Source organism: Fusarium keratoplasticum, chromosome 11 (assembly GCF_025433545.1).
Source record: "Fusarium keratoplasticum isolate Fu6.1 chromosome 11, whole genome shotgun sequence".
Taxonomy (NCBI): Eukaryota; Fungi; Ascomycota; class Sordariomycetes; order Hypocreales; family Nectriaceae; genus Fusarium; species Fusarium keratoplasticum.
The window spans coordinates 1,134,719-1,149,191 of NC_070539.1; the positions used below are offsets into that span (position 1 = coordinate 1,134,719).

Genomic DNA, 14,473 nt, shown 5'->3' on the forward strand with positions numbered 1-14,473 from the left:
GAGGTATCTCAGGCGTTCTCTCAGCCCATTAATTCTTTCATAGTCAAAGCTGGAGACTTGCGAGGAATCCTCAGTATTCTACAGAGCTAAGAATACGAGTGTGGACTTTCACTATGTCAGCTTGTAATGCTACGATCTTCTGGCTCAGTTAACCCATCGAGGGCCGGGCTCCAGCTATAATAAAGAACACATTTTTAACACATCATAGCATCATATCCCAATGCTAACTTGCAATGCTACGTATGATAACCACTATTAGAGGTGGATGAGATGGTAAAGGTTTCTTGGCCTGCCATTGTGATGGCATGATGCCGCTCATCACAGTGCAACTGGTACAAACATACATCCACCACGATGCCTCTCACAGATTGGCTCAACCCAGTTGAGAGCTTCTTTACACAAATGTCTTATCTCGGTGTACAGCAGTGACCGCAGGCCAGGTTCCTCAACGTGATTCTACAGATCAAGACTCGGTCAGCGGCATTCATACTATTGATGCTGCAGTACAAGAGTATTTGTCCTTACCTGCACCGCTTGTTCCAAGCAAATGTGGAGATCCGACACGGACCAGACATAACCCCCGTCCAACACCTCTTCCACGGCCCTGACAATGCCATCCAGTGCTGTGAGGCTTAGGTGATGACGAAGGCGGTCGAGAATCCTGCCCTTCATCTTCTCGGCAGCCAGAACAACATTGCGGGCAGAAGCCACGTGTTCTTCACCGTCCCCGGTGATCAAGTAACAGCGTTGTTCGGGATTGCCTAGGTATAGCAAAGCCACACCAAGTGCGGAGATGTCTTGCGGCGAGTTAGCACACGTATCATAGCTGGGGAGGCCATCAAATCACATATCATGAACACCCATACTCCAATGAATATGGCAGTATTTATCAGCGCCTCAGTACCACTCCCTCCTGGATCATCCTTGGCTTCTTTATCCGGGTGGGTGTGGGCTGGAGAACTGGAGGGCTCGCAATCGTCATCCCACAATGACTGCAATGCACAAGTCGACGCTTGGTGTGCTTGTTTTGGGGTAAAGGGGTCAAGGTTTAGGAATGCCGAAAACTTGAACGCCCCATTCGTTTGTTTGGCCTTCATCAATTGAAGAACAAGTCTCTTCATCGCTTCCTGCGCCGAAAGAGGGCTTTGGTTGCTCTCGCCAGCTAGGAGATTGTTCAGCTTACCAATTCGTTTCTCACACAAGATTAAGGGACATACAATGAAGCTCGTCCTTCCACTGAGGATGGAACCACACAATCAGAATTTCGTCATAGAGACCCCTGCTCGCCTCGTCTTCGATACAAGTCCTCCAGGAAAGGTAGTCGACTGTTCCAGGATCCAAGTTAATATGTATATCGCGACGATGCATGACAGTAGCCATAGCTTGGGACAAACTGATGAATGCAAATGTCTCCAATAGGGTGGTCGGAGAAGTTCCCTGTATGACCTGCTTGAATATCCGAGTTCCTAGTCGGCGTAAATCTTTTGGTTTCGGGCATTTCTCTCGCAGCTCGTGAATGAAAGAAGTCAGATCTGCTGAAAGAGACTCTGCTGCAAGTTGGCAGAACTGTCGATAGCGTGAGCTGAAAACTCTATTCAGGTCCCTTAGGACGTTGAATTGTGGCATCTCCGGCCACCGGCGATAGGTTGAGCGCTCGCACTCCAGGACCCAACTGCAGCGTGCTTTCTCCATCTCTCTGGCATCATTATCCATTGAATTCCATTCTTGTTGACGAGCCTGGGCTTTGGCAAAGAGCCGTTCGATTTCCCTTTTGTGGCAGGCAAGATAAACACCAACATCCAACATGTCTGTGGTGTTGTCTTCATCGTGCCAATTCATTCCGTCGAACGTATCAGCAAGGCAGAGCGTTTGGCATACGAGGCATGGTAACGCTCTATAAGGTAATGGTTTGCGCTTGGACCAAAGCCTTTGCAGTTTGTCCATAACTTCTCGCAGCTCGATTTCATGCTGTTGTTCACTGTAGTCAAGCGAGCAGAGCGGGGTGGCAGCTGCCCAGTCCCCACAGCATCGAAAATGACTCCTGATGCTCTCAAGATTGAGCTGCTCTCTGTTGAAACTCCACTGACAGAATGGACACTCCACATTGCCTGATCCATTTGGTCGTAAAATCTTGAGATAGCTGATCAAAATGGGCTTTCTCATTTCGGCCACAGACGCGCGGTCCCGGAGATGTTTCAAAGCCAGTTCAACGAGAGCCAATTCTTCCTCGTCAGGGAGGATAGTCTTTTCGTCGTCATCATCGCCGACGGTTTCCTCTTCTTCATAGATAGTTTCATCTAACGGTGAATTAGGATCCGCCAGTTTGTCTAAAGATAATGATCGAAATTCATTCCTTACCTTCGTCTTCTGATTCATCCAAGAAGTCCAGTCCAATCTCAAGACCTTGAAGCTCATCCAAAACATCGGAGTCCTCGCTCTTTGTATCTGGAGCGTACGGCTCGCGGGTTGATGTTTCTGAGATGGCCTCGGGTACGAACATCCAGTGTGATCCATATCTGTCTGAAGGGAAGCTCTGGGTCCATTCTGGAGTCACCGCCCCCCAAATGTTGCGCCATTGATAGCCGGGTTGCAGATCGAATACTGTTTCCGGGGCCGGTAGCTCGCTAGAGGCAGATGATGGAGCTTCGAGAGGTGTTCCGGTAACAGAAGAAGTCGTAGCGGTCGAAGACGGTGATGGCCCAATCAAGACGGGTGATCGGGGCTTGGTGCGCTTCGCTTTTGTCAGGCCTGGGCAATCTAACTTTCTCTCAGAACATCGCTGACACCCATGTCCTTCCGGCACACACTGTATACGTCTGATGAGCATATGGTTCTCGGAGTCTTGATAGAACAAACCTTTTGTTTGGCTTGACGGCAGATGTCGCATTTTTCAGTTGCAAGCTTTCGGGGTGACCGGCTCAGTCGCTTGTATTGGGACAATTCGGCAGGTGACCTTGTGCGTATTCGCCGAAAGGTCCGCGGGCATTGAGGAGCCATGACATGACAACCCACCCCCGCCGAATGGCAGGCCGATCAGATTCGGTGTTTAAGGACAATGGCGATGAAAAGACCCTAGGGAAGTCCAGGCCTATAAATAAGGAATACAGGGGGGCATTTTACACTCCTTGTTCTCAGCCTCAACTGTGATGACGAATGAGTTCCCTCCGCATTCATGACAGTCGGAATGACGTGGCGACATCCGATCCCGCACGCCCGTGAGCAGTGCGGCGAGGAATGATTCGTGAAAGGCCCTGGTCAACTGGCCAACGGGGGCCAATCATGTTACTGCGCACTTGGCTTCCCCTTTACAGTAGTGATCAACAGGTCGCAGGGCTTGCAATTATTGTTTTCAACCCGCGAGTACGTTGGAACAATGTCCCCCAACTTCTGTTAACAATATCAATGTCAACGCTTTGGGGCAGGATAATTTCGGGACAAGCTCAGCGAGCGCGCAAACAAGGGTATTCTAACGTATTTTTGCAAGCCCTGAATCACGGCCTCTTTACCATCGCTGAAGGTACCGTATGGTAGACGACGCAGCCTGGTTTTCACCTACAGGGATGCTATGAGGTACGAATAGGCGGACAACAGCTGAGGCAGGGAGGTGCCGGACCACTCGACGCCGAGCCACTTGCAGGATGTGGCAAATGAGTCCGATCGAAGAGGAACTGCGCAAAACTCCCATTGGTGACCATCAGTGAGCCAAACGCTCAAAGCATAGAGGAGCCAATGGGAGCCTCTCGCACATCTCCTGCACCCAGCACAGAGAATTGCTAGGTGCAAAGATGAGATTAGATGCCCCAAGATCACAGCAGGTTCATGGAACGGAGATTTTAAATACGATTGTTTTCTTTCGATCGGTTCATCCTCAAGTTATCTTCACACTTCCCAGCAACAACTGCTCTTTCGCTACTCTACGCAGCAACTCTACAACAGTATGTCACCATAACTTGACCTTAGCAAACAAGCATTAACGGAACTTGTAGAAAATCTGGATTCGCCTCCAATTTCGATAAACATGTTTGAGTCGCTACGGTGCAACGAGAAAGTTGGTCTTTTGTGGTTTGTCCTTATCGCGACGGCCATCCAAACCACCGCTACCGTTGTCGGTGTGATTTTTGACATTCTGGACTATTTTGCAGCGTTGTGCCGTTGAAGGGTCTTAATCTTTCGTAATCGGGCCTGTGGGCGCATATGTCGAGAAAGGGCTGTAGTCTTGAATGGGAGGTACTGGCAATTTCATGTAAAGACATCAGCGATGAGGCCGCCTGAAGAGTGAGAATTGGGTAATAAGTGTGTTTATGAAATGTAGGCCCTTACTTCTCACACCTTGGCCGTAGCTCAAGAGTCTTGGTCGAGCAGTTGGTGATATCTCTATTTGGAGGGGCAGGTCTCAGATTCTAGAAACAGACATACGTTCCCGCAATTTGAAGTCTGTCTCTGATATACTCGAATAATGTCTTGGAAAGTTGATAATGTGTTCTTTATTATAGTTGGAGCCTGGCCCTTGATTGGTTAACTGAGCTAGAAGATCGTGTCTTGGAAAGAGACATTGATATTGTCGCTGATGGCTCGGAACAGAGCTCGAATGGACTTACCCTACACCCGCATGTTTCAACATGACTGGAGTAGTGGCCAGCCCTCGATCTTCTCGCTCAGTTAACCCATCGAGGGCCAGGCTTCAACTATGATAAGAACACATTGTCAACACGTCATAGCATCATATCCCAATGCTAATGGCCAGCCCTCACACATACTTTATATAAAGGGACCGGCCTTTTAATGTTTTACCCGTTTGCTCGGTCATCTCTTGGCAGCGAAACCTTCCGCAGCGTTAATTTGCGGCTCAGCGAATAGGAGCCGCGAAATCAATCCACAGCGAGCAAGGGATACGCGGTCAGATCACGTGAACACGGGGAGGCGAAAAATAACAAGTCCGGCACTCCGTAAGATGTGCTTAAAGGCCACGAATCGGCAAATGACTCAATTAGAGAGATTCATTGATAAAGACGCTCCCAACCTCATCTTGAGACATACCTTCCCCTCCTGTTAATCCGAAATCGACTGGCGATTCGGCAGATGTTGTCCAATTTGCGTTAGCTTGCATCACTCTACCGTGGTCTCCACTTGGGTAAATGCCGCGCCCCAGAACCAGGCGCACCATCGATCCGCGACAGACTTGCTCAGTACATTTCATCAATTGCGTTACCTAACCGTCGCTTGGATTGTATACAGATGCAGAGCAGCCCCCAGAATGTGGGCGCGGGCAAGCCCGGGGGCTCAGCACCCGGGGGCCCTGACGACCCCAACAAAAGAGCTGTGCGTATCTAGCCTCGGGGACGCGGAGCAGGGTGTGGCTAACTTGGCTCGGATAGTGCGACCAGTGCCGTATGCGCAAGGTGAGGCTGAAATTGGATATCTACGTGATGTCGACCAACACGGCGCATGGCTAACCGCACTTCTCATCTTCGGCTATGTAGGTCCGATGCGACAAAGACTGGCCTTGCTCCAACTGTCGCGTAGCGAACCGAGCTTGTACATCAACGGGCATTGGTCAACGGCCAAAGGAGACACGTCAACGTGTTCTCATCTCATCTCAGTAGTACGTTCTCGCCTACTCACGACTGCCTCAACCTCAGCGAGGTACTGTAGTATAGCCGTGTTGACTACTGCAGTGAGCGAAAGATTGATCAGCTCGAGTCCCGACTCGCCAACATAGAGCAACTACTCAAGACTCTCGTCGCCAGAGATCTTGGCCCGGGTGAGCCGGCACGGCAGCAACTTTATGTTCCCTCCCCGGACGTCCCAGACAGCGGCACTGCCACCTCAATGGGAGACTTTGACTCGGGCGATGAGGAGACAGCTGACGGTGGCGACTCCGGTCTCATCTCCCAAACCGCGATTGCAAGCGAGTTCCTCGCCCACGCCGTACACCGCACATCTCTCCACGACGCCCACCCCAGCGTAGATGCAGCAGTTACCAATCTACGCCAACTCGTACGGCTCCAGGGGAGCCGTTCCACCAACAATGGACCTAGGTTCCCGCGCCAACTACCTCTCCCTCCGGGTGGGTTATGCAAGTTACCCATGCCGCCGATAGAAGCCGTGGTTCCACTGCTCAAAACACTTAATAGTAGGCAACCTCCAAAGGCATTCCTGAAGTGACAGAACAGTGATTTACATAAATACAGGCGGAACAGCCAGCTTCTTCGCATTCGGGATGACTCTCGTCGGCATTGAGGACTTTTCCAGCCTGTGCCGGATGATATACTTCCCCACGGAGGACTTTCCTCAGGCTGTATTTGCTATCGTCAACGCAGGCCTGTATGACCTGTTCATGGAGGAGTGCTGTCTATCCGACGATGTCGAAAAGCGAGACAAGTATGAGGCGTACGCCAAGATGGCCCGAGCCAATCTGGAAACCTACCTAGCCAACCTACCCATGTTTCTATCCTCCAGGATCGAGAACGTCCAGGCCCTTCTACTAGGAGTTAGTTTTCCTCTCTTGTTTACAGTCATTGGAATCTGTAGGTAGACTAACCAGCCTCCAGACCCAATATGCTATCGACGTCACGCGCCCCTCTGTCGCCTGGCATCTTAATTCGATTGCTGCTCAGCTCTGCCAAACTGGGGGCTTTCACCGCGCCGATGTTGCCAGTACCGAGTCAGCTCGAACAAAGCAAATCAAAGGCATCCTCTTTTGGCAAGTGTACTCTTGGGACCGGGGGCTAAGCCTGCGTATGGGCCGCGCTTCCGTCATAAACGATGGCGACATTACCATCCCCCGCCAGTTCGATTTCTCAGGATTCCCTCTTCTTGAAAAGCCAGCCACACTCAAGTTTTGGCTGGAGAGGGCTACTCTGCAGGGTCAGATATACATACAACTGTAGGTGCCTCCCTCCTCTGGTGATGGGAGAGCGACAGCTAACTCTGCCCACAGGTATAGCCCAGCTGCTCTGGCCGTTCACCCCTCTGAACTGGGTCGTCGCGCAGAGGAATTGGCTGTTGAGTGCAGAAGACTTGTCGTAGAGGAGAAGAAGACCCAACAGGAGGCCTTTGCCTACCTGAAGCAGATCAACTCGTCAGAGCTAGTTGAGATCTTTATGCAAGGTGATGAAGTCCAGTTTCTCGCAACGCTGACACTTGTCTACCGAGCTATTCCAGCCCCTCCCGGCTCCCCTAGCCGATTTTCCAACGAGTGTTTAGAAACTGCACGCCAAACAATGAGAAGGCACAAGGAAACCGTGGCCTTGTTGAAGTACGGGGCTTACATGAAGTCGATATATGTTCACCGGTGAGATTTGATTTGTTGTGCCCCTTTGGAACAATGAACTGACCCAGACAACTAGAAATCTGATGTTGGCTCCCTTTGCGCCCTTCTTTGTCCTGTTCTGTCACATCGTCGAGACCCTTTCTGGAGATGACCTCGGGATGCTTCAAGAGTTCGTGGCATCACTGGATCTCCTACGTGACGCATCAGAGACAGCGGAGAAGCTGTGCCGCATCTTCCAGGTCTTCAGGGACGTGGCCATGGTATACGTGGAGGCCAAGTCACAGCGTCGTGACGACCAGAACGACGTTCCGATGGGAAACCAGCTGGATGCCTATCTCAGTCAACTAGGGTTCATGCCGATGGAGGGCCAGTCCATGCCCCAAGCCGTCCCCCCCACCACGGGCGATGTCCTTATGCCACCTGGCATTGGAAGTGGTCCGACCACGCAGATGGAGGATTGGTTTCTGGGTAGTCGAAGTATGTTTGGCTTGCTGGAGGAAGATCTTGGGCAGATTGACCCGATGGGATGGATGCCGCCACCGTCTTCCGGGACGATGTAGGGAATATTATGGGATTATCAAAGCTGTTTTGGTATCGTTGGCGTTATCTAGAAGAAGTTAGGGATTGTAAGTAGGAGAGTAAATAGTCCGCTCCAGTCTTAACTGTATAACAATATCTTTTAGTACCCATGTTGGATTTGGAATTGACTCATGGGCTTGTGCCATGTCCTGAGACAGGGTGTGTAGATGAGGCTATGATCATTCATCCTGACTTTTGAAGAATAGGAGCCTGGAGTGAGCCATTATAATGCTGCAGAGGAAGTAGCTGTGATGTCAAAGGGGAGAAACTTAGGACATCTATATGCTTTATCCTAGAATAGAGAGAGGGGTGATGGTGGGCGCCAAGACCTGCATGGAACCACCTTGGACCGGCTGTGAAGCCCGACCACTTCCTTCAGCCAATTACAACGGAGGGTGGGTAACACAAGAACGCCCACGCCGACGACTGACATCTCGGGCATCCGCGGAGGCCGTGATCAGACAACACAATCTTTCATATTCTCTTCCCTTTCGTGTTCTAAATGGAAGAATTTGCTCGCAAACTTGATGCCAATACTCGTGGCTGGCTTACTTGCATTTAACACCCAAAGACGGGCCTGATGATTGACGGCTACCACTTCGCCCGGAGCCTTGGTGGATCCCGGCCGCATCGGACTCCGCGGGAAAGACCCACATCTACGGCGGGTGGTGTTCCAACTGGCTCGGCGGGATGATCCGCCGACTGGGAATAGCCTTCATGAACAGCAACATAGAGCCTTAAGTTGTTGATTGTCAGTTTGCATCAGATGTATAAAGTGACGAGAAAAGTGTTGTTGGACTCGAAATAAACACACACAAAGTCTCGCACGCTTACCCAACTCAACACTCATCAACTATAATTTCCCAGCCCCAAAAGGTTCAGGTCGTCATCGTCGGCGCCGGTCTTAGTGGTTTCCGGGCAGCTACCGAGATCCATGCCGCCGGTCTATCCTATGTAGTCCTAGAGGCCATGGACCGCGTCGGCGGCAAGATTCTCTCTGTTCCATCCAGAGACGATGGAACGGCCCTCATTGATGTCGGCGCAGCATGGATCAACGACACCAATCAGTCGGAGATGTATGCCCTTGCCCAGAAATATGGCTTCGAGCTTGTCGGGCAGCGAGCCGAGGGCCGGACTCTGTATCAGGACGCGAGGGCAATGTTTCTGTCTTGCCCTATGGGAGCCCAGCCAAGGTAAGGTCAAGGCCAGTTGATGATCTCTGAAGCCAGTATTACTAACCAAAATGTCTTCAAAGCTCACCCCCGAGCAACAAAAGGGGTTTGATGAAATCGCCTACAAGGTGGGCGAATACGTCGAACGCTCCAACTTGAAGAATCCGCATCTGGGCCCCGACGCTGCTGAGCTCGACTCCATGACCATCGCCCAGTTCGCCGAGAAGAAATTTGGCGGCACCTTGGTGGCCCGTCTCTTTTTTACTGAGCTCGCCAAGGGCTTGGTTGGCACGCAGCCTGAACAGATCAGCGCACTGCACCTCATCGGCTACATCAAAAGCGGTGGTGGTCTTGCTATCATGATGTCTGATGGCAAGCATGGCGGCCAGTACCTCAGGAACCGTCAGGGACAGCAGCAGTTTGCAAAGAACCTCGCAGCTGAGCTTCACCCTGGGACTGTGAGGCTTTCCCACCCGGTCAAGAGCATCATACATTCCGACGACTGCGTCTTGGTCTACACGGCGAATAGGAAGCAATTCAGGGCCGACAGGGTCATTGTGTCGATTCCTACGCCTCTGTATCCCCGGATCCACTTCGAGCCTGAGCTCCCGCTCGCGAAGAAGGCCCTTGGAGACTCGAACAAGCTAGGCTGTTACTCGAAGACAGTCTTCGTGTTTTCTTCGGCTTGGTGGCGAGAGGCTGACCTTTCGGGCACTGTCAACTCGCCTGGTCTGATCACCTTTTCCCGCGACACCGTCGTTCCCGAGGATGAGCAGTATAGCATCACATGCTTCCACCTTGACGCGCCTGGTCTAGAATGGTCCAAGCTCCAGGGTCATGAGAAACAAGATGCGGCCTGGAGAGAGTTCCACAAGATGTTTAGTGTTGTGGTTGACAAGGTCCCCAAGCCGACCAAGGTGATTCAGCAGGACTGGACACTTGAGCCATGGGCGTGGGGTGCGCCGAGCCCTTTCATGGTTCCCGGCATCATGTCTGGAGAGCCTGGCCAGTCTATTCGAGATCCGGTGGGACACGTACATTTCATCGGATCGGAGACGGCGCTTGTATGGAAGGGGTACATGGAGGGGGCTCTGCGATCGGGAGTTCGGGGTGCACAGGAGGTTATTGAGGCGTTTGCTTAACCTAGAGATTTTCTTTTCAGATGGGGCCCATTTTCGCTGCTGCTATCTTATAGTGTCACTGAAAAACTGTTTTGAATACAAGTTGCTTTGGAATTTTTTGACTAGGGAGGTTGCGCCCTCAGCTTTGGGAATCAAGCTCTGGCTCAACGAATTTCCAAATTGAGGTTGCACTTTAAGCAGGGAAGAAATCATGCTGTGCACGTGAGAGATTTTCAACCCAACGGGCCGCCCCCTCATTTTTCCATCGTTGACACCCAACATCAGCTCCGCAAAGCCATGGGTGAACGCGAAGATGATTATTGGCCGCTAGAGGCTGGTGAAGCAAAGAAATTACTTCCAAAGTCAAGAAATTCTGGTATTGATTGCCCTATGTTCATTCGCCCGCATTGGCCGAACTGACTAGTCTTTTCAGTAAGAGGAGTCGTCGGGCACCATGTCCCGCTCCCACTTTACACATTCATCAAGCCATACTGTGAACGGCCATCCTACTCCGACATTTTCACCGCGATCAAAAGCGAAAATCTCTCTTGGTTCAGGTCTCTACTATCTACAGGACTCGCCTCTTTGTGGGACATTGATGAGAATGGCCGAACCCTATGGCATGTGTGTCAGGCGTTATTTCTATGCACAAGATGGAAACTAAGCTGATGCGATCTAGTACGCCCTATTATGGGAAGAAGGGACTCATTTCTGCCGTTTACTACTTGATAATGGCGCCGCGGGTCTATTGGGGGTGATCCCTCACCGCGCGAGTCGGATGTGAGCTTCCATTAACCGGTGTTTCGGTTCTGAAAATTGACTCACTTGTGACACACTCAATAGAGAAGCGACTCCATTACATGTTGCTATACAGGTAATCTATAACAAAATGAAACTAGAGAGGACAGTGCCGACATGGGCCTATACCCGGACTCGCTGGCTTCTCGAAGCAGGGGCCGATGTGCATGTCTCCGACATGAATGGCATGTCATGTTTCGATCTTGCCTTTCACATCGACGACTATGTAAGTTAGAATCTGTTCGTAACTTGGGGGCTCTCTAACAGAATGGAACCAGGAACTGCAGAGAACCATCATTCCGTACACGGACGTCGATGTCCTCGAGACTATTCTTGTTGCCGAGACCCTGCGTGGTCCCCTACTCCAACAGTGGCTCCGTGACAGTCTTGAGTCTACCTTGGCCAACCTACGTCTTCTGGTTAAATCCGGAGCTTGCCCAGATGCGAGAAGCTCTGTTGGCCAAAATTGCCTTCATATCTGTATCCAATTTGCAGACTCTCGAAAAGCGCCCAACGCTCTACGTCGCGCCTTGGTAGAATTAATCAGCCAGGGCGCGGATGTCAATGCAACAGATCACAGCGGAAACACCGTGACGGATGTTGCCTTTCGACGTTTGGACCCCCGAGGTGCGCAAGGCACTTATCCAGCCGATCTCTGGGCGTGCTCGCTGGCAGCATGTGGATATGACGTGCTTGGCGAGTTCCAAGGGGGCCAAGCCCGGCTCACTCGGTATGGTTCCCGGTACAAGAAAAAACACTTTGAATCGCTATGGGAGGGAATAGAAGACAGGTCCTATATTCTCAACAATGTTCTCAGCCTTCCAAGAGAAACGCTCAACCACACCTTCCCTGAGGTTTTGAAAACAATTCCTCAGACTGAACTTCGGACTCTTCTTGATTTTCACCTATCATTTTTCGAAGGCACAAACCATTACGAATGGATCCCCGACTTACGACAAGCGGGCGTGGATATGGAATCCATCCAAGCCATTATCGTATCAGATGGAGAAAATACTACGAAAGAGCTATTTTTCGATACACCGCCCGGGGATCTCAAGACACAGAAAGTCACCTGCCGCTTTCCACAGTTACAGTTCCATCACTCCTCTTGCTGCCATCATGAAACCCTTCAAACAATATCAACGGAGCCCGAGGCGTGGTTGGATGGCCGTGATGTGGCCAGAAAGTTGTCTATTGCCACAAGTATGGAGCCACTAGCCAAACACTTCTTTATGCCTCCACCCTTGGAAGGCCGGGCTTGGCTCTTTCGCTCTCCCGTCCATTACAATACTCGGATCACCCAGTCAATAGAAGTGAAGACGATGCAAGTGAGCGCATCGCGAGGTTCCGAGGGTCTTGACTGCTTCAAGGCAGTTTGGCGGGACATTCTGCATTTGGCAGCTGAGTGGCAGTCCACGGGCTTATGCTGCGACCGAATCTCCATAATGCTCCAAAACAGGCCGAGCCAAGTAGACTTGGAGCCTATTCTACTCCAGCATCTGCTGGGAGTTTACGAGGAATTGGACTTTCTCGCCAGCATCTTTGAGGATGATATGAAAAGCCAGGACGAACTGCGTGTGATGGCTTCTGAAGAGAATGGCAACTTTGCAAACACGGCAGCCCTATATCGAAAGCTGTTCCGTGACATGCAAGGTATTGAGCTACTAGACCAGGAATTCTTTGTTTCTTCCAGCAGGAAGCAGACACTGCATCACTTCTGCCTCCTCACTCAAGCGGTCGGCCTCGCCATGCTTTTGCAACAGCAGTGTCATACTGGCCATATCCACCCTTATTTTCTCCAATACCCGGTTTCTAGCATCACTCTTGAGGGTTACGAAGACTACCACAACACTGATAGACCCGAATATAGCGCTGACTTCGGGCGTGCTGCACGGAGCTACGATGAGGATTTGAAGATCACTGCAAGATTGCAAGATCTAACGTGCGCAGGGAAGATGCTGGGAGGTCCTGTATTTGTTTTCACTACAATACCAAAGCAAACGGAACCAGCCATGCTCTATGGCAGCTGCGAGGATCTCGTCGACACATTCGGTCAGTGCAGCATCATTTCAGTTGATGCCGACAATCGATTGAACACCGTGGTGGGTGTTCGAATCGGAGGCGGTACCATCTTTCCAACTCAAGGCACGTCCTCTTCGGGTCAACGACTGTTCCACTGGGGTGACTTTCCCACGAACATTGATGAACCTTCTACGTTCGGTTACACCGAGAAGATTCTCATCGGCGCACCAGTTACCAACAACGACTGCACCCTCAAAGAAGAAGATGCGAGACGCGAAGCTAACGCCGCTGGAGCGCTCTCGCTTGTCCACGTTCTCAAGCCCTTTTGGTTTAAAGACCAAATCCAAGCAGGCCTGCAAGGGGGCCAGTACGTCAACTTGACTGCTGGCGTAGTGTGGAAGCATTGTCCTGGCAGATCTCTGAAAGAAGCTATCTTGAAAGGATATGCCTTGAACAACAGCTTGCATTTTCTCAATGACCTGTCTGGACTCCAATTCAGCATCTGCACAGGCTTAGCACGAAGAGTCCCACTAAGAGAGCTCTTGGTGGAAAGCCCGTTTTTCGACATGCTTGACCACGCAGGCATCCAAGGATGGGACAGTATTAAGGAGAATGTCAGAGAACTATTCAAGGCCCCGATCAGCCATGAAATATTGAGAGACCAGTGCCGCTTTCCTAGGGAGACTCTTCACGAAGCATGCCGAATCCTTTTGGCCCATCTCCAACCCACCGGCGTGGGCATGGATGGGCAACTAAGGATCCTCTGGCCCGCTCCAGAGGAACCTGGGTATTGTTTTGTTGCTAACCCCGAAAGGTATCCACATCTTCAATGGTGCCACATGATTCAAGACAGTGAATGGTGTGCAACGTTTGCAGCAATGACCACCATGTGTATCGAAACAGAAGGTCACCGATGCCCCGGTCGAGAATCCGCCGTACCATGGCGTCTCGAGAGTAGTCTCCTATCGACTGGGATGTTTCAGCCCGACACGGCTGGCACAGTGCTAAAGGTCGGGGCTTCATATTGGGTTGGCGACACTGGCTCTGGGGTTTGGGTCACGGTCCGAGAGCCAGAGCAGGGAACACAGGTGCTGATTTTGAACAAGCGGATCCCTCCTAGCATACATAAACTTGCCTGCAGAATACTGGGATGGGAGGCTCTGAGGGAGTGCTACATGAGAGAGACGTTGTCTACGGATGTTGTTGTGTATTCTAGGAGACGGTCGCCCTGAAAGCAGTCGATTCAAGTGGCTGAACCCTTTGTTTGAGTCTTTCCAGTATCTACAAGGCCATCAAGAATGCCTAGTATTAGTCGGGGCCTGTGCTACGTTAAGGCTACTATTGGATAGTTGTGTTGAAATGGGAATGTCATGATGAATTGGTTGATTGGAGGTTGAAGAACTGCGCGAAACAGGTAAAACCGAGCTAAGTATATGAGGGCCCAACACGGGATCGGACTTATGATAGCCCTGACTTTCAACAGGTTGAGGGGCCTGGAGGACTTGCCA

The 14,473-nt window shown here is 51.1% G+C and overlaps 4 protein-coding genes across 4 annotated transcripts; 3 read left to right on the forward strand and 1 right to left on the reverse strand.

The window, feature by feature from the left end:
• Window positions 1-318: 318 nt before the first annotated feature.
• NCS57_01319000 (uncharacterized protein) lies at window positions 319-2,887 on the reverse strand (the record flags this gene model as incomplete). The annotated part of the gene is made up of 5 exons (XM_053062836.1): window positions 319-456; window positions 526-797; window positions 848-1,162; window positions 1,218-2,297; window positions 2,359-2,887. 5 exons carry the CDS (start codon window positions 2,885-2,887, stop codon window positions 319-321), a joined length of 2,334 nt encoding a protein of 777 aa, XP_052907731.1.
• Window positions 2,888-5,235: 2,348 nt separating this feature from the next.
• On the forward strand, window positions 5,236-7,833 carry NCS57_01319100 (Fungal-trans domain-containing protein; the record flags this gene model as incomplete). The annotated part of the gene is made up of 7 exons (XM_053062837.1): window positions 5,236-5,323; window positions 5,376-5,602; window positions 5,653-6,133; window positions 6,192-6,490; window positions 6,552-6,886; window positions 6,941-7,294; window positions 7,350-7,833. The coding sequence occupies 7 exons, from the start codon at window positions 5,236-5,238 to the stop codon at window positions 7,831-7,833; spliced, it is 2,268 nt and encodes a 755-aa protein (XP_052907732.1).
• Window positions 7,834-9,095: 1,262 nt separating this feature from the next.
• On the forward strand, window positions 9,096-10,166 carry NCS57_01319200 (Amine oxidase; the record flags this gene model as incomplete). The annotated part of the gene is made up of 1 exon (XM_053062838.1): window positions 9,096-10,166. The coding sequence occupies one exon, from the start codon at window positions 9,096-9,098 to the stop codon at window positions 10,164-10,166; it is 1,071 nt and encodes a 356-aa protein (XP_052907733.1).
• An 868-nt stretch (window positions 10,167-11,034) lies between these two features.
• Window positions 11,035-14,197, forward strand: NCS57_01319300 (uncharacterized protein; the record flags this gene model as incomplete). Its single annotated transcript, XM_053062839.1, has 2 exons — window positions 11,035-11,169; window positions 11,222-14,197. 2 exons carry the CDS (start codon window positions 11,035-11,037, stop codon window positions 14,195-14,197), a joined length of 3,111 nt encoding a protein of 1,036 aa, XP_052907734.1.
• Window positions 14,198-14,473: the final 276 nt, after the last annotated feature.